A 20427-nucleotide genomic window follows, 5' to 3' on the forward strand; every position below is an offset into this window, starting at 1 on the left:
TTCGTACTTAGTCGTTTGTTCTTTAAACTTCTCAGTTCTTTTTTTGAAGATCACATTAATTCCATTGTGCCACTAGTTTCAATATCTTTCCCTTCATCCCATTTACTGCTTGCTGCTTAAATTTTGCCATTAATGAGAGGCCATTTTAAGATTTCTCTTATATGAGAAGAATTGGTGGGGGCAGGGGGAGATCAATATTGGTATCAGAAACTACAACAGGGATTAAACATGCCTAGTAAATATCTATAGCACCACAAAGCACATTTCTAGTAATCACCATTTTTAAAAAAAAATGATTAAACATTTCAATAATATATTTTTCTGATCATTTTTCAGATATGTGTTTATGATCGATTGTGATTTCAAAGATGAAACGCTTGCATAAGTTGTTTTATTTTAAACTAAAAGAAAAGTTTAAAAGCATTGTTCCTTATTTATTGAAATTGGCTCCTTCTCAGTTCACTGATACAGACAGTATTGTGTTTGTTTTAGAAGATATATCTCTAAAACTGTTAAAGTCATTGTGTACCAGGTTTCTGTAATTGCCAATCTAATAATAGCTAATTAACTAAAATGACATGCTTCTTTTCTGTTCTATTTTTACACAATTTGATTTAAGCAGTAGTGTTTAAGGCACCAGACTAGAAACCAGGAGATCATGAATTCTAGTCCTGCTTAGCAATGAAAGCCAACTAGCTGACTTTGGGCCAGTTAGCCCAAGTCATCTCACAGTGTTATTGTTGTTGTGAAAGTATGAGGAAGGAATATTAGATATGTTCACTGACTTGTGTTTTTTTTATAAAAGAAATAATAAAAGCAAGATACAAAAAAATAAATTTTAAAATTGTGAATTGGTGATATATTGCAATTAAGAGTGTATAGTTAAATGATCTAAGGATAATGTCTACATTTATTGGTGACTGGAAATCCCTTATGGATTTTTGCATATATATTTTTTTGAAAAAAAATCAACCTGTGATTTATCATTTTGATGATTAGACTGGATGGATTATAGCAAGAGGAGGGTCATGATTTAACTTTAGAGAGCGAAGTTAAAATTAACTGTTCTTATAATTGCTGTGAAGAATAAAGGAAGCCATATCTTTGTATCATTTTTAGTTCTTTTTCAATTTTTAAAAAATGTTCTTCTCCTAATAAAGGGAGAATATTTGTAGTTCCGGGTTGACATTAGGGGGTCTGTGGTTGTCAGCATAGCACACAAGCCAACTAAAGCCCTTCAAAATATCTTAAGCAGACCAAAGACCCAACAACCACAGAATAAAAAAAACAGGAATCAGCTACAACATACAGTGTAAGGACTATAATAACCATTATGTAGAACAAACAGGCAGAAGACTGGCAGAATGCATCTACGAACACCAACCAGCAGTCAGAAGACATGATGAAAACAATTTAATTTCACAACATATAAACAAATTTAACCATAGTTTCAGTTGTGGCCATCCTAGACTAAGCCAAGTCCAGAAACACTAGGGAATTTCTAAAAGCCTGGCACTCTGACAAGATCGGCCATCAATAGATACATAGACATTAACAACATCTAAAGACTATGCAAAAGAGACTATCACTCAGCCCAAAAAGGGAAAAAACAACAACACCCAAGCTCCTCTCCACCGGCAGTCAGCACCCAGATCAACATAGATTAACTCCAAGGTTAACATCAGACCAACAGTCAAGCAAACAATATCCCGATCAATACACTACCAAAGAAGCCAACAGCAACCAAAGCATCTCTTAAGACCATCCCACCAACACTGATAGGCAAGTCACTAGAACAGGGGTGTCAAAATGCTGGCCTCTGGGCCGGATGCGTCATGTGGAGGCTGTACCCACCCCAGCCTCCGGCAAGGGGAAAAAAGTCGTGATACATCGCGACATGTCACGTGACGCGGCGAGTTTGACATCCCTGCACTAGAATATAAACTGACAGTGAACGGCACTTCTTATTAGCACTGATGATGTTACCTAGTTTGGGGTAATGAAACATCTGCAAGAAACAAGCAAGCTCAGAGAGCACCAAGGACCCCTCATGTTCTCTTCCTTTTTTCTTACTGCACTTTTTGTTTTTTCTTTTCTTTTCTTTTCTTTCATTTTCCCTCCTCTATTTTAGTTTGTGTTACCTCTTATTATTGCTGTTAAACTTTTCAATAAAAATATTTTTTTAAAAGTGTATATTCTTAAATTTTTGTTTACTGCTTATTAGTAACTAATCGATTATATTTTAGAATGCAAAGTCACAATATTTATAAATACAAAGAAAAAATTAGTTTACTATTTGTACTTTGACCTGTTGATATAGAAATGCTGCATACAGTTTAATTTTGTAGAAATTATATCTCTTAAGGTTTTTGTAACCGAACTTGGCTTATAAGTAGCAAATATGCATGGATCATAGCTTTGAATATTGTGCTTGTAGACTTCTCTCATGGAAGCATTGGTACTTGTGTTACAATTTGAAGTTTGTTAGCCATTCATTTGAGAGTTTTCAGTTTGGACTTGACTCATTACTCTTCCATTTCTAATTGAAAGGAAGACAAATTCAGCCCTTTAAACTACTTCCATAGTATATTTTGTACAACTCTAATTCAATAAAAAGTTTCCTATCCTCTTCCAGGTTTGTTTTTACCTTTGAAAGAAAGGATTTCATGCATTGTTTTATACATTAGAATCGCTGTTCAAAAGAAAGCAGTCTCTATTTATTTTGTATAGTACTGTCACAGTATAGTATAATTACAGTGGCTTTTACCCATTCTTGAAATCTAATAGGTGCATTGGAAGGTGTAGGGTTGTGAATTTACAAAGCATATAAGAAGTCATTATGTGACTAGAGCAGCATCAGCATCAGTTTCCTTTATGTAAATGTGTTTCTGTTTCATATATCACTTAGAACTTGTATCAAATTCTTTGCAATTGTGCTATGAGATTATAAACTGCTTTTCTAATAATGTATTTCATTTGTGCAGGCAGAGGGAGAAGATAGCCTTAAAAAGATGCAGTTAATGGAACTTGCAATTCTGAATGGTACCTACCGAGACGCCAATATCAAATCACGTAAGTCCTATAGTGCTGTAGAACTTTTCATATGTGTACAAGAATTTAAGTTCTTTATGTGCCAGATAGAAGCTGTCAAAATGTGTTCTAGTTCTTTTTGTCACTCACATATTTTATACCCTTTTCAAATATCCTTGGTACTCACAGAGTACTTTTTGTATTTGCCCCATGTGTATTATCTTGCTTTCCAGAGCATGCATATCTCTGTTCATATTTTGTACTCCCTAATATAGTACAGATTGAGCAAAGCTTGCTGTTGAAAGAAAATGGTATTGCTGGGGATCTCTTAGTTTTTCTTAATTAAACCTTCACTAAATATATTTGTGGTGACTACAAAATAAATTCTGCTTAATTCAGCCATGAGGGCAGGGCCTTGGCACTTTCAGGAAAGTAGATCAGACCATAGTTCATTCTGTGTAATATTTTGTTTGTTTTCCACTTTCCCCCATTTCTTTTGCTGTGAATACTGAGATCAGTCAGCCATACAGTAGTAATAATGACTTAGTAAACACTCTTAGTTGATTCTGCATGTTTTCACAAATGCATGTTTTCAGGGATATTTGAAAACTAAATGCTTTTCACTTACTGACTGGGTTATATTTTAGTCATGTTGAAACATTAACAGGCAAATCATTGCATTTTGAGAATAAGAATGGTTTATCTAACCACTAATAGATAATAGGAAGTTACACTTCACATCATTGCTCTTTTGTACTCAATGAATCACAAAACTGATAGAACTACAACGTTTTCTGGTGTATGAGGGGGCCCTACCACAACATTTGGTCCAGATCCGTTTCTGCAATTGATTCATTTTCTAATGTACACATGTAAGGAACTGTAGTAGCAAGATTGCAGATCCCTTCTATGGCAGAATATGGCTGAATTTGATTCATAACTCTGGCAGTGCTTTGGGAAGTTCTCTATTGGATTTCTTTTATCCATGATTTTAGATAAGCCAATATTTCAGAAATTTGCAGAATACCTACTTAAACCATACCTATTACTCATAGCTTCCCAGGCAAATGGCAGTATGGGAAATTCAGCATATATTTTGCATTATTATCAAATATTAAGCAGTCCTTTTAAAAACATGAATCCATTTCTCCAATATTGCTACCAATGAATCTAAACAAAAATACTTTTTTATTATGCTGCAACACTATTTGGATTCATGGCATTAAAAAAACATATCCAAACGTAAGTTGGAATAAAAGATAAATTCACTAAAAGCAATACTCATTTGAAATGTTCCTAACTTCTTTGAGTAAACTTGTAGGGACATTGAGTTGCAGAGCTTTAAAATGAATTTGTGCCTGCAGTATAAAAGGATTTTGCATTGGGTCATGAAAGTATTGAGTTTACAATAGTATGGGTTTACTTAACGTTTAACCATGTAATCTGATACCTATTTCAGCATCTGATCCCAGATTCTTTACTTTTTTGCTAAAAAATGATTTACAGCTTTGAGAGATTACTCTCTTACAAAATACAAAATAGTTTAGTATAGTGTGTAAGTTTTCTTTTTTAATACTATGCTTTGGGTAGCATGATTTTTAGCAGCTTAGGGGACAGCTGAATCACTATTAATATTTATATTATATATATTTATATTTATTAAATTTTTATACCGTCCTTCTCCTGAAGGACTCAGGGCAGTGTACAGGGCAATAAATATCAAAATACAAAGTACAAAAGTTAAAAAAAAACATTAAATAATTATGCCCGATATAATACAATAGTTAAAAGCCATGTTAAAACCCAAACCCCAAACCCATCAGACCAGGCCGGCTTGTTCAAATAAATAGGTTTTTAGATCCCGTCGGAAGGAGCGAAGGTTGGGGGCCGTCCGGAGCTCAACTGGTAAGCGGTTCCACAGGTCTGGCGCGCCCACAGAGAACGCCCTCCCCCTGGGGGCCACCAGTCGACATTCTCTGATCGGTGGCACCCTGAGGAGGACCTCTCTGTGGGAGCGCACTGGATGGAGGGAGGTTGACGCCGGCAGCAGGTGTTGCTGTAGGTAATCCAGACCCATGCCATGTAGGGCTTTATAGGTCATCACCAGCACCTTGAATTTCACCCGGAGGGCAACTGGAAGCCAGTGCAGCTCATGGAGCAGAGGTGTAACATGGGAGTATCGGAAGACCCCCCAACACAACTCGCGCGGCTGCATTCTGCACCAGTTGAAGCCTCCGAGTGGTCCTCAAGGGCAGCCCCATGTAGAGAGCATTGCAGTAGTCCAAACGAGAGGTCACGAGCACATGAGTGACTGTACGCAAGGCATCCCGGTCCAGATAGGGCCGCAACTGGCGCACCAGGCGAACCTGGGCGAAGGCCCCCCTAGTCACAGCTCCTATATGATCTTCTAAGGAGAGCTGTGAATCTAGGAGGACCCCCAAGTTGCGAACCCTATCTATGGGGGGTAATAACTCACCCCCATAGTAAGAGATGGAATAATATGAATTTCCCGAGATGCCGGCACACACAGCCACTCAGTCTTGTCAGGGTTGAGCTGAAGTGTTATCTGTGTTTATCTGTTATTTAGTGTTTATCTGAATTTTACTTTAAGTTCTTTTCTCATAGTCTGCGTTGCACTATAATATTCTCGTTAATGGTCTCTGATTTCAGTAATATAGTGCATTCAAACCACATCCCAATACATTCTTCTCATGCTCCAGATTCCCATTAGAAAAACACCATTAGCATTTCTAAAACTTTGAAGCACTTATTAGTTTGTACTTGGCCTTGACCACTAACAATCACTTGTGTTTCCTGTTGGGCCCCAAAGCTTTTGTTTTGAAAGTAATTTACTGATCCACATATGATGATTTTGACCTGTTTTTAGTGACAGGTTTTTAGATTTTAGCATAACTTTGATAAGTTATGCTCCAGGGCAAGTGCTAGACCTGTGATAGTTTCAAGAAGCAATCTTGCCATGCCTTTGCTGTTGGTTATGGAAATATTTGCTAGATTTATCATAAAGCATCACCATTTTCTAGTATAACAGCACTAGGACTTAAATTTCCATCATCATGCTAGGAGATGCCAGAGTATTTTAAAATATCTACAAATTAATGAACATATGAGTCGTATTAAAAAAAAACCACTGGCAACTTAGATATGTTGTGGCAGTAGTTTGCTCTCCAAGCTTATTTAAATTTAGTTTCTGAGTGTTTCGTTACCTGTCTAGCAGTGGTGGGATTCAAATACCTGAACAACCGGGTCTCTGCGTGGATGGTGCTTCTGGAAGTCCGTTCTGGGTTTGGGAGGCCTCCCCAGCACAGAATGGACTTCTGGAAGTGGCATCCAGAGGACTGTTCTGGGCCTGGGAGGCCTCCCTAGCTCAGAACGCACTTCCGGAAGTGGCGTATGCACATTTCCGCGGTCCGTTCTGGGCCTTGCAAAAAAGGGCTAGGGCTTCAGCCGGTTTGCCAAAGTCAACAAAAAATTAACTACCGGTTTTACTGAACCTGTTTGAACCGGCTGAATCCCACCACTGCAGACTAGGTAACATCATCCACAGGATTTTCTTGTCCTATTTTCCTTAGCTGATAAATGTCTTGTGAGCCAGTGTGGTCAGTTGTTCGTGTTTAATGGTTGTTTGTTTGGTACTATATTTAAATTCTGACCAGCTGATTGGTTCTCTTGTTGATTGGTAATTCAAGTGGTGTGGTTTCTTACATTTCTGATAGTTAGAACAATTGATCAGTGGAACAGCCTGTCTCCAGAAGCGGTGAATGCTCCAACATTGGAAGTTTTAAAGAAGAGACTGGACAGCCATTTGTCTGAAATGGTATAAGGTTTCGTTCCTGAGCAGGGGGTTGGACTAGATGACCTCCAAGGTCCTTCCAACTTTTTATTATTGTTGTAGTTGTCGTCGTCATCATCATCATCATCATCATCATCTGCTGGCCCTAGTTCAATATGCTTGTTAATTGCTCCTTTGGTAGAATAGAGCCAGAACACACTACAGCACTGAATTATTAAGAAAAGTAGAAGAGACACCTTTTCAATATTTTCCTCAGCAATGCCTATCTCCAAAATTTCATAATACCATGCTTTTTACCCAAACCCTGACAAAATACACAGCCAACCACAACACAAAAACAAATCCTGCCATACATCAAAGGGACATCCAAAATGGCTGCCAGAATACTGAAATCCTTAGGAATAATTTATTTATTTATTTATTTTAATCCCATTTATATCCCGCCCTTCTCCGAAGACTCAGGGCGGCTTACAATTTAAGCACAAACCAATGTGCTTAGCAATAGCCTTCATTCTATGTATATGCCTGCTTATTAGGGCTTTCGCGCCCCCGCCCCCCCAGCAGCATTTTTACAAAGTCAGCTTATTGCACCCAACAATCTGGGTCCTCATTTTACATACCTCGGAAGGATGGAAGGCTGAGTCAACCTTGAGCCTGGTGGGATGCGAATCTGCACTAATTGCAGGCAGCTGGTGTTATAATGATAGCCAACATTATTTTTTTTAATCCCATTTATATCCTGCCCTTCGAAGATTCAGGGCGGCTTACAATCTAAAGCACAAATCAATGTGCTTAGCAATTTACACTCGGAAAAGAGTTGTCTTAAATTCAAAGAAAAAATACAAAAGGAAGACAACAGCAACATAGTATACAAAATCAATTGTAACTAATTCTGTGTGGGACAAACAGGAAGGCAGTTAGAAATAAGGGTTCATGAACATTAAATGGCAAGACCCAAAATCCCTGATCTCAAACCACATTGATAATAAACAACACCAGTTCATTTGGAAAGGAACAAAAATCATTGGGCACGCCAACACTCGCCACACGTGAATTTATTGAAGCCTGGTATTCTACCAAAGGCGCAATTAATAAACATATTGATCTAGATCCAGCATATGAATATATTAGAATCCAGACTTTCGAACTATCAAATCAACAAGAGAACCAATCAGCTGCTTAGAATTTAAATATAGCTCCAAACGAACAACCAATCACACGACCAACTAACCACACTGACACACAAGACATTTATATAAGGAAAATAGGGCAAGAAAATCTTGATGATGATGTTACCTAGTCTGGTAACGAAATGTTAACCACTGCCAAAATCTAAAACCTGAGCTACAAATATTTTCTGTTATTTCAAATTTAGATATCTTTACCAGGTTATGTTGTCCCGAGAAAGAATGATTCTCTGAAGCCTGCCTTTTTGTGATGAATTAGCTACACTTCAGTGTCTTACAACTTTATTTCTATTGTCATTTACAGTTCTTTTAAATTGTAAGAGACAATATAATGACAATTATATAAATATAATCAAACAGCTTTAAGGTGGAGATGCATCCCCCTCTTTCCTGCACGTGCTCCTTGTGAATTGCTAAGAATGGTATTTGTAAAAAAAAAACAGCTTTATAAATGATATTAGAAAAACATACTGGGGTAGAAAACAACAATGGAATCTGTCAGAAGAGCTTGTACAGAAAGACAGGACTAAATGACCCATAACATGACCAGCATGCTATTTATTTGCTTTCTACAGCTCAGAATTTTGCCTTTCTTTCACTTCAGAATTGACTCATTATCTATTCTTTATTAATCAGTCAATAGTTTTAGTCGTTCAGCTTTATGTTAAATTTCAAAAAATCAAATAGTGCTTGCCTGCACATAACCCAATTTAAAATATATAGTTAGCAGTATTTTGCTCTATTTTGATAAACTATTAAAACTGGGCTTAACTAGGAACTCAACGCAATTTAAATATTTTTTCAAATATATATTAATATAAATGTTCATCTTTACTTACAGTTTATTGTATTTTAGTTTTTATATTACCAACCTGTCTCTCAAGAGAAAAAAAAGTTACAGAATTGTTTTCTGGTTATATCAGATGGGGGAAATGGCACACAATATCCTTGTCACCGCCTGTGCTGCCATAGTTCAGAAAAAGGGCAGGAGATACCAACAAATGTTTATACTGTACTTGCTCACTTAATAGAATGTTTACTGGTTAAGTTGCAACTGAAATATGTTACATTGTATATCTTAAGTTTCACTGAATTTCTGTAGATGCTGAAATCTCACTATTTAATATTCCATATGCAATTACAACAGTATTTTCTTTGTTTCCTGCATGCCTCTCAGTCTCATGCAGTCTTGAAGGCATAGGTAATGAAAAATACGTGATCTACATTGAGCTTTTGTGCTGTGTGTTACCTGTTTTAGAAATCTATTCTGCCATTTTAAATTGGCTTTTATTTTGCATGTTCATTCTTAATCACACTGGGAAATGGAAAGCTGTTGCTTTTGAATGGTGTGCTTTGGCACTGTGTGATCAATGCATGTACTAATGGTTTCCTTTTATTTTTTTTTCTTCTTTCCTACTTTTCTACTTTCCCCATCTTTTCATGTTTTGCACTACTGTCTCCATTACTTTCTTCTGAATTTCTTTGCTTACTGTAGCAGCCCTTGCCTTTTCTCTTGCAGCAACAGCCCAGGCTCCAAGGATTATAACAGGGCCTGCGCCTGTTCTCCCACCAGCTGCCCTGCGTACCCCTACGCCAGCTGGCCCTACCATAATGCCTTTGATCAGACAAATACAGACCGCTGTCATGCCAAATGGAACTCCTCACCCAACTGCTGCAATAGTTCCCCCAGGACCTGAAGCTGGTTTAATTTACACACCTTATGAATATCCCTACACACTGGCACCTGCTACATCAATTCTTGAGTATCCTATTGAACCCAGTGGGGTATTAGGTAAGTTTCTCCAAGACGGTTTCATTGAACATTATAGGTAGCATGGCTTGCTCCATTGTGTTTGGGGAGATTCTGAAAGCATTTTTTTTTTACTGTCAATGAAATGTGCTTCCCTTTTTAAAACAAGTGTGTGTGTCCCGACATAATAAAGATATTGGGTTTGAAAAATTAGCACTTTTCTTCTGTAAAGGAGATTAGGAGATTGAAATACCTGATATTCTAATACTTTGGTTCCTTGGTTTTCAGCATGATTACTTTATTTTAGTATTACTTAGAAAAAGTTAGTGTTAATTTGATATTGCTCTTTTTGTTCATTTTACTTTTTTTGCTCTGTTCCTATATTAAATGTATATAATGAATTATGTTTTATGTCATTTTTAATACTTGACTGAAAAGCAGTTGCTGCTGGTGATATATTCAGGAGCAAAAATATAGTCCAAGTAACACATCTCATTGATTTCAGTTTGAGAAATTAGTTGCATGTGAAAAAGCATGCCTGATTGAACTTTATACAATATATTGCTGAATACATATCTACCTAGCAAACTTTTCCATTGAAATCCATGGTACAGCTTAACTGTTGGCCTTTTAGGATCCCCAGGCATTTGAACTCTTAAATCAATTATTTAATTCCCTATCTTTATTTTTATTTTTAAACCTAAAATTCTAAGCCTGGTTGCAAAGCATTAAAATTAATGCCTACATCTACAGTTCCCATTTTCTCTGGGATTTAAAAAACAGCATATTTTATATTTCACTGTATTAAAAAGTATTTTTGTAATACCAGTTCTATTACTTGTAATCACAACAGACTTCTTTTTACATAAAATAGCTGTTACTTTAAATTTACAATTAACAATAGTGTTAAGACAGGGCAATTGTATATTTATCTGCTGGTTCACATTTTCATTTCCTTTTTGAGTTTTTCAAGATGATAGTATTTTCAGAAACACTTTAGCTTGACTAGATATATTTATAATCACCAATAAATGCTTCTTTTCACATTACTTCATTTGGTTCAGCATATAGAAATGAATAACATGAATGTAAGCATTTCCATAGATATTCATAAAATACACCATCAGATATTGTTAACTATGCAATTAAGTTATGTTAATTAAATTTTAGGGATAGACTGTTGGAACCTTGAATAGTTAGGGATTTTTTTTAAGAATGGGACATGATCCTATATTTTTGATTTCTTAATTTTTTAAAAAAATATTTTTTTAAAAAAAGTTACTGATGCTGACATATTAGATATTATGTCACCTATCATAACTTAAATATAATAACATAGTTTTATACATAATATTAGTTTATGACTAATTTTCAGCTAAGTTCACCCTTGCAAAAGATTTACTAATTTAAATTAATGTTTAGAATTTTGTGTAAATATTTATTTTAATTTTGACTCCGAAGAGTAATCAAATCTGAAATAGGTGATGTAATACATTTTATGAATATAGGCAGTATAATCATTTCTTACAATATAATATCAGAGTCAAAACTGCTTCCAATGTGGAAAACTGATCACTAAAGTAAATGCTATACATTATTTCCTGCTGTATTGTGAAAATTAAGTATAAGTCTAATAAACTGTTTTTAAATAAATGTTAACTCTAAAATGCTACAGTGTTAAAACTATTATTATGGAAATATGCATCTTTATTTTCCGTGATGAATGCCAGCAAGGCTGTGCAAATTATTTGAAAGTTTTTCTTTTGATTGTGTAAAAACTTTATCAATTTTAATTGTTAAAGCAGCTGCATCTTTTTGCTTAAGTTCATAAGCTGTTCTCAGCTATTTTTGCATGCATGTGCGTGCCTATCTCCTTCATTCCCCCCAGTGAATCCACTTTTAATTGTTTGAGAACTTGTGCTTTGTACGTGCCCTTTCCACTTTGTTAAAAAAAGAAATAAAACTATTTCAAACAATTTGTAAAGCCCTAATTTACTAGTATTTTTGGCAAAATCTTAGGATTTAAAAAGAAAAGCAATTTAGGAAAAACATGTAAATAATTTAAGGATAATTAGGAAATTTATGGGAAGGATTGACAGTAGCATCAAATCTTAGTTGACTAATATTTAATTCCCTTTTATCTTTAGGTATGGCTTTCCCAACGAAAGGCTAAGAATTGAAGAATGGTCTTAAATGAACCTCATCAGAGCTGACTTTTAACAAATGTTTAGTTTTCAGCAGCCTTGAAAAAAATGTAGCCTAGCAGTCAGTGACTTACTTGCACTTTTTTGCACATAGAAATAAAAATGCTATTAATTTGATGTAGCCTGTGCTATGGCAAGGTAGCTGTGATTTATGAGTGTATGGTAGTATACTGACTGCTATGTATTCTGTACTATTTGCTTTACTAATCACCTAATTCATTGCAGTTCACAGTTATTGACTTAGTTTTTAAAACAGTCTGTAGGCTTGAGGAATTGTGTTATAATTTTTTAAAAATGATAAAACTGGAAGTTGTTTAAAAAATTGCAAAAAAAACCCTTCAGTATTAAAAATGGCATTATTTAAGTTAGTCCTGCTGCAAGGAAGGCACTTCAGTGAATATGTGACTAGTAAAGCTCAATTGTGTTTGGGTCTAGTAGATTTCATGAAATACTGTAATCAAGTCTGTAAATGAATGGATAATGCAGGTTAAGGCCTGGCTGTTTAAAATAAATGCAATATTAATCTGCACAGATATAATTCATATATTAAGGTAAAAATTTGAAACTACTGTGCCTTAACTTGTTGCTTTCTTTAAATAGTATTTTAAGAAAGTGATCATTTAAAATCCATTTTAATAAGCCTGCTGTTAATGTTTTATCAAATGTTTTCTAACTGTCTTGGTAATTGCAATTTAACTAGGTGCGGTGGCTACTAAAGTTCGAAGGCACGATATGCGTGTCCATCCTTACCAAAGGATTGTGACCGCAGACAGAGGTTAGTTTAGTTCTGCAGTTCTTGCTTATAAGAAATGCTTTGAGTGTACATGGAAATTTGCAACACCACAAGTGGTTAGTCAAATTCTATTTTGACTGTTTTATTGATGTTTATATTAAATTGAAGTGAACATAACTCTTTTCTGGCAATTTAAAACTACTGTACCCTTTCTATCAAAAACCTATACACACATACAGACACACAAACTTCAGTGTATTGAGTATACAAAGTTATAACTTCCTTTGTGAGCACTATGATTTAATTCTAGTAGGCATCATCTTATTGTTGGGTCATTTGATTTTCCTAGGGGACTCTTAAATAATTTGAGATATATCAAATTGGTGTTGCAAAATAAAATGAATGGATGAGTGCTTAATAAGGTAGAAGTATAATAAATATGTATTATTTCAGGAGAAAACTGAAGATTTATTTCCTCTCTGTTGACAAGTTGTTGGTGGCATTTGCCCTAAAATCTCTACATTTAACAAGGAGAGTAAAGTGATATATCTCAAGTTTGAGCGTGTTTTCTTAGCTTCTAGGATTTTTTAAAAAATGTATTTACAACTAAAATTCATTTTTTAAACTTAGTACTTTTGATATTTTGGTAGGCAAAGCAAAAAACCTGCTTGGCTTGGTTATTGAAGGGAAAATAAGTCTTCATTTTCTCCTTTATATGATGCAATTTACATTCCTTGTAAATTTATAGGCCTTTGAATGATGTTCTTTTCTTGTGAGAAATGACTTCTCGGTTTATTGACATTGAATTTACTACTGAAAGCAGTATGACAGTTCAGGAACATTTGTTCCACTGTAATATTGTTTTGGTTTCTGAATTTGGCAATTCAGTTGTGATATCAATATACCTCCCTTAGTTGACAGAAGTCTTGTGGGGATAAACTTAGGTTATATTGTCTGATTAGAATGCAAAATTTTAATTCTGGGAGTACATTTGTAATATTGAACTAGAATAAATTCAGATAATAAGAAATTTTATTGCAAAATGATATTTCAAACCCTAAATTAATACCAGTGCCTTTATTTTTAACTTTTAACCAGTTCTTGAGCTCATGCCATAGGAGCTCATTGTTAGAAACATTCCAAACTAGATAGGTACTTTCTGCAGCATTTCAGAAATGCCACATTGTATTTTCAAAAGATATTTTCTTTTTTGGGAAAAAACCCATTGTTTGTATTGAATCACCATTATGAATGTTCAGTTCTTTTTGTTACCTTTTGTACATATAATGAGGGAGCAAGATCATGCATTCCTACTTCCATTCTTCTTGGATACCACATGTGAGTGGTGTTTAATGTGGAAAAAAATGCTATAAACCCACTTTACTTGATTCTCCTCTTTTGCAAATTATGATCTCATGTGGATATCTAAAGATAACGGAATCAGGACAGATATTTCAACTAGAATGGGGAGAAAAAACACATTTCACTGCTGATTGAGACAACTGTATTGGATAGTTAGTGGGCCAGAGAATCAACTAGGTTTTATTTTTTTGTATCAAGAAGACTTTGAAGTTTGGGTGCTAGTTCAGTTTGTGACTGAATTTTTAATTGTATCTAGAGTTGGCAGTTATTTGAAACAGTGTTGTGTAGGTTTAGGAAAGATTTGTTAAAACTAATTTGCAGACATTGTATTAAGATATATATTTATATTTTATTAAGATTTGAGAGCATGTAGCATGCACTTTAGTAGTAGAATGTTCCAAAGTACATCTTAATTATAATTGCTATTGTATAGACTGTGGTGACCCTTTTTTCTCCCTAATAATTGGTTTTACTAATGATGGTATATGATTCAGATAAATGTGACATTAGTGAACATGATGAATAATTCCAGATTCCATCAAACTCTGAGGTGGCTTTGTTTATTTGTTTTGAATTGTGGACAGTAGTGTAAAAGAGTTGAAGTCTATACTGTTTTTTGTCATTAATACATTTTTTTTATTTATATCACTTGGTTCCCCATTCAGGTTTAATTTGTTGTGTGCAACCAAGTTGAAAATTCCATTGTTTTAAGCTAACTGTAACATAACTGTATAGCTTTACATATGTCTGAATAATTGTCCAGTCCAGTATGTGTTAAAATTCAATGTCAGTAAACCGAACCACTTTCTGTTCATAAGAAAAACTATGAGAAGTTAACTGAAGCTAGCAAATGCATTAATTTGATCTTTGGTTAATGGAGATTTTAAAAGAACTATCCCATTATTGTATTGTCTGATTAAAGAATTTATTCTAAATGCTGGCTTATATGTAAGCATTGTGTTTAAAGCAAGAGCTCCCAAATTTTCAGAATTCATTTCTCTGAGAATTAAAGAGATTACAAAATTTCCCCTAAAGCCCCGCCATATAAATAATATAAAACTGAATTTATGTAACAGAGAGACTGACTGATTTAATTGTAATAAACTGTAATGGTGTTGCACACTTGACAAACCTGTGTGTACTGTAGATGGTCAGGGACTTGGCAGAGGATGTATCACAGGTGTACTCGTATCTTATGATAGCTTGCATTGATTTAAATACACAAGAAATGGCAGTGCTGAAACTATAACAGTGTTTTTCTCAAAGCCAATTTTCACATAATTTATATCTACAAATTGTAATACTATATTAATCAAAATTGTAGTAAGTACCAAGAACGCTTTAAGATTCTGGATATCTAATACACATTTTTATGGTGGCAAGATAATGCCACATTAAATATTTATTAATTTTAAGGTTTTTTTTTACAATATTTTTTAATTTAAAACCCCACTGCTCAGCATTTTTTAAAAAAAATCAGGGAAAATAAGGTATCATTTAAGTTACAGCAGTAATGGTTTTAGAGTTCATGAACTGTAGCCTAAATGATAGGCCATAGAAATAATATAAAGCCAACCCAAGATGTACGGCCTTTAAAAATGTGCTATCTGTGAGCATTGCACCTACTGAATTCATTTTTTTAAAATAGCACAACTCTGACTTTGCACTGAACACCTTTCTCACTTTCATCTCCTCTGCTTTAGTCAATGGCAACAGTACAAATATTCTTATCGAACCTCAGAATTTATTAGAGATAATAAAGCTGTTGAATGAGTCTTAAAATTTGTACTACTGTAAAGTGGACCAAGTTGTTGAAGGAGAATGAGAAAGAGAGTGATTAAAGAAGAAACAGCTCAAGACAAATGGGAATGATAACTTTCCACTTGAGAACTTTTTTATGTTTTATTGTAATATTTGTGTGTTTTGGAAAAGAAAATAGTATTTACAGGTGGCTTCTTTTAAAATATAAAAATATAAAGCAGGAATGTATATGAAATGTCAAATTTTATTGTATTTGCAAAGTATTAGCTTTGAAAAAAAGAACTGTAGCTTTTAAAATGCCTTATTAGTATCAATTAGATTTCCTATATTTTTGATGTAACTAGAGCATTTTAAATATAGAATTTTAAATGGCAGGACTTTTACAGTGTTTACATACAAGTGCATTTTCTTAGTGTCCTATATGTGTAAGATAGTTTTTTTGTTTTTGTTTTGTTTTGTTTTTAAAAGGAAAAAGCTGGCTAGAACATTTGGGCTTTTTCTGTTTCCCATGAACGATGCCTACTCTTCTAGACTTCAATTTAGTATTGCTTTGTATCATGAAGCCAAGAAGTTCAGTGTTGATTGTAAATAGAATCATTGAAAAGCAATAAAATTTATTGAACAAAAAAACTTGTTTGGCCCGTAGTTTGTGAAATCAAATGTCAAATCAAATTTCTTAGATTCATTTCTCTTAACAGTCAGTTATTAATAATCACATTCATCATTACTAGTTGCTTTGATTGCTTGCACATGGGAGAATACTAATGCTTAATAGCAGTCAGATACTGATATGGTGCACTGACTGTTCTCAATTCTTTTATCAAGTTCCAGAAATTGTTCATCATTTTGTTTTGTTTTGTTTTTTCTTTCATCGACTGCTACTAACCATTAGTTATATTTTTATTTCTATTTTTCCTTGTTAACCAGTTTTGTGGGGACTGGGCTTCTCCTTCATATGTTCAAATCATGATACTAGACTGTCATGATTTTTATTGCATTTGTAGATGGTGTCAAGCAGTATGTCAGAATTAAACATGCTTGTTTTTATTAGTTGTTTATTAGTTTTCATGTTGTCATTAAGCCGTCACTAGCTGAAACTAATCTCTTCTCTATCTTTCTTTCTTTCTTTTTTTTTGTTTTTTGTTTTTTTGTTTGTTTTTTTGTTTCTAACCTCCCAGCCGCCACCGGCAACTAACCTATGACCTTCTGACCTCTGAACTCTTCACCCAATGATGACCTGACCATGCCTGCCTGCTGATCAGTTAACTGGTAATCGCCTTTGCTTGTCTGTCTTCAGTGCAGCGAGCTGAGGCATTTGTCCGTTCGTCTTACCATCTAACAAAAAGACAAAGAATTTGTTGTCCTCCAACTCAGCTTTTTTTCCCTGTTTGGGTGAAAGTGGTTCTAGAACCTGCACTGAATAGTAGTAAAGCAATAAGGTCCAATTCATCCCTCCGCACTGATCATCTTTTAGTGTCCCACCCTAAAAATGGTAAGAAGGGCCTCATTTAAGAGATGGAAGCAGATGTCCCTTAACTCCCTGATGTCAGAGGCAGTTACTGTGACACTTCTAGGAATCTTTCTCTTCTCATAAAGAAGTCAAAGCTCTCTTTGAATGTACTGTGTGATGATGCATCATGCATGAACCTTTGGTCAGTGATCTCATTGGTGAAGGGATTCCTAAAAGTATTCAAAATTTGACATGCAGTGTAATCACTACCAATGCCCTCAAAGGGCAGAAGATGCAGCCTTTTTTATATTACCTGCCAAATTGGGTGTTTTTAAGATAAAAAAAGTGCCATGAAATATAGGTTACTAAATTTTTGAACCACATCAATGCATTAAAAGACAGCAACCCTATCGAAGCTAACGCTGAGATACAGTTCTTTTACTATACATTAACTTCCTTTTAAAAATTACATGAGTTACAAGGTACATGCATTATGTGTCACATTACTGGGCAAACTGTTCAAATATTTTTTTAAGCCTCCCTGTATAGAGTAAATTCATAAGGATATAAAAGCCATGCTTGCCTATTTGCTGTATACATGTAATGAAATTGTAGATAAAGTGTAGTGCATTGAAACAAATTGAAAAAAAGTAGATACTTTTACTATACAAGGGTGCTGGTGCAGAAGAAATATATATTTTTGGAAATGTAGCATTTTATACTTTCAAGTGTTATAAAAAAGAAAAAAGAACAAAGAAACCCTTTATTTCATTAAATGATTTTTTCTGGTGGTTGTCGAGAAACAAAAGACCAAAAGAGCCTTTTTGTCTTTCTTTTTTTATTTTTTAAAGTATTGGAATAAGTATAAAGAAAAGAAAGTGCCTTATTTTCTTCATGGTCATTTAGTCAGGTGTGTTGTATAATCAGCTCCTCCCTAAGACAGCAAGTTAATGCATGCCACTCAGTCCGCCCAGTATGTGAAAAGAAGCTGTGAGGAAAGACAAATGAGTTGACTATTAAAATTACCTGGTTTTTGCCACAGCATGATGCAACTTTGCCAGATCCCAAACTGTGAAATAGAATTGTTCCACCAACAGCCAACTGCAATATTTTTGTAACATGTTCCCTCTTCAATTGTAGACAATATATTTTTATAATACTTGCTCAGCCTTAAACCAAAGGGTTCTTACGATACAGTTTCATTCAAAATCAAATTATAAGGTTACAATAGTAATAGAATAGCAAGTGTTTGGGTTTTTTATTATTATTTAGAGATTAGTTATCTTTTTTCCTGATTGAACTAGATGCAGGAAACTACAAGAGAACTAATACTTGCTCCCATATAATTTTGTCCATGACTAAACCAAACATTAAGATTGAGCATGTTATAAGTTCTGGATGTTTTAGCTACAATGCCAAGTGCGTATGGATTTACATAATTTTTCATGAAACTTCTACTTGAGGAATGTTAACTACTGGTTGCACTTTCCATTAGAGGAGGATATTACTATCTTGGAAAATCCAGCTGTGGTTCAGTTTGAATTTTTAAAAGACGTTTGTGTGGCTGAATTAGTATTAATTAACACTAGTGTTCATAAACACTTTACGCACAAAAGTGGAGTGTAAAATTAATGAGCCAGTATCAGCATGGTCACGGCTTTGAAGCAAATTGGCAAAGACCAGGTGATACCTTGCCCTTTACATTGTGTCAGCTTATTCTCCTAAAAACCTTCACAGTTTCCAAATCAAAGGTCAATAGTAAGTTAGATAAGAGGGCTTATTTTTTAAGCATCTGCATGGTGACTTTATCAACATTGTGTCTCACCTGGAAACAAGTATCAGTTTATTTACTATGCAATAAACATTCATCTTTTTGTATGCAGCTAGCTTTCCTTTTATTCTGCCACTGGCTTTGTCTTCCTGTTACATAACATTTTTGTTATTTTTTATTTGGTTTTATTTTTGGTGTATGCTGTGCCATTTTGATTTTTGTTTGGTTGAATAAACTTGCGACACTCAAACATTTTGGAGAGGGGATTGCTATAACGTTACCAGTATTTGATCCAGTTTCATCTCAGCTGTGATAAACCTGGACATTTTTAGATGCTGATCAGAGGTCTCTTCTTGAGAGAAGTGTGACTTCTAAAAGTAATATTTGTTCTGAAATAAAGTTTGAAAACTTGGTTGATAACATTTTGGATCAACTTAAAGCATGACTTTTGAATCTCTGAATGCCTTGGTTCTCAGTATTATCATCCTTTATTGAATTTTTCTTTCTTAAAATTTGTAGTTTAAGTCTTTTTTCTGACAGTATTATGTAATTTTTAGAGTGGGTATATGGGAGTGTCGCTTGTATGTAACCGTACAGATGACATGTATTTGTCTATTCTTTTATCTTAGTTTGATGCTGTGTATGTAACATAACCAACCTATTGCCTATGAGAAACATGTAAGATAATGTATTTACAGCCATTGTTACAAGTTTATAATGTATTTTTCTATCTTGTTTTATATGTATGTTATATAACATTCAGAATAATTTTTCCTGATTGAGAAAAGGATACAAAAATGCAAAACCCACAATTTTGATAACTGAAAATTGCTAATTGTTTTGCAGTACTTTATTATTATATTGGGAGTGTTGTCTTTCTTAGGCTTTTAGTTAGCTACTGGATTGAATACATTAGACATATTTGGGTTTTAGTTGGGTTTTTACATAGCTTGCATTTTAATTCTTTGGTTCTTTGCTGTTTCTATTAACCCATAGCATTATTTTAATAAATGTTATAATACCAACCTACTAACTTTGGACTATGTCAGTTTATTAACCATTACATGTTTAATTGAATAAACAAGGAAGGACAGAAGAATGTAAGTTATGAGTCCTTGGACTAACCCTGAAGAAGTGACCACAGATAACACATGATTTGTTTTATGTTGTTTGTTTGGCTGACATTCTGCACACTACCATTGATTTGGCTTTGGTCATATTGGACTTTTACCTTATGGGTAAGTGCCAGTAGAGTGGAGAACAAGTAGCATATTTTCAGATAATCTTCTTTTAGAATCTTGCCACTCGCCTTTCAGCATCTGCATTACTAATTCCACAATCTCCTTTTCTAAATTAATCACTGTCACC

At 34.3% G+C, this 20427-nt stretch overlaps 1 protein-coding gene across 6 annotated transcripts in view; it reads left to right on the forward strand.

The window, feature by feature from the left end:
* Window positions 1-20088, forward strand: part of QKI (QKI, KH domain containing RNA binding) — a 113675-nt gene extending 93587 nt beyond the window's left edge. For 2 of the 6 annotated variants that reach the window (XM_083373046.1, XM_083373050.1), the window contains 4 exons: window positions 2985-3072; window positions 9524-9820; window positions 12683-12757; window positions 17017-20088. In XM_083373046.1, coding sequence (XP_083229172.1) covers window positions 2985-3072; window positions 9524-9820; window positions 12683-12757; window positions 17017-17033 — 477 coding nt within the window. In that variant the 3' untranslated portion in view covers window positions 17034-20088. Of the gene's footprint in view, window positions 1-2984; window positions 3073-9205; window positions 9230-9523; window positions 9821-11925; window positions 12758-17016 lie in introns of all 6 variants that reach the window. The other 4 variants (XM_083373047.1, XR_014493708.1, XM_083373048.1 and 1 more) reach the window with 4 other exon arrangements.
* The last annotated feature ends 339 nt before the right edge of the window (window positions 20089-20427 follow it).

The sequence above is a fragment of the Vipera ursinii genome (genome assembly GCF_947247035.1).
Source record: "Vipera ursinii genome assembly, chromosome: 1".
Taxonomy (NCBI): Eukaryota; Metazoa; Chordata; class Lepidosauria; order Squamata; family Viperidae; genus Vipera; species Vipera ursinii.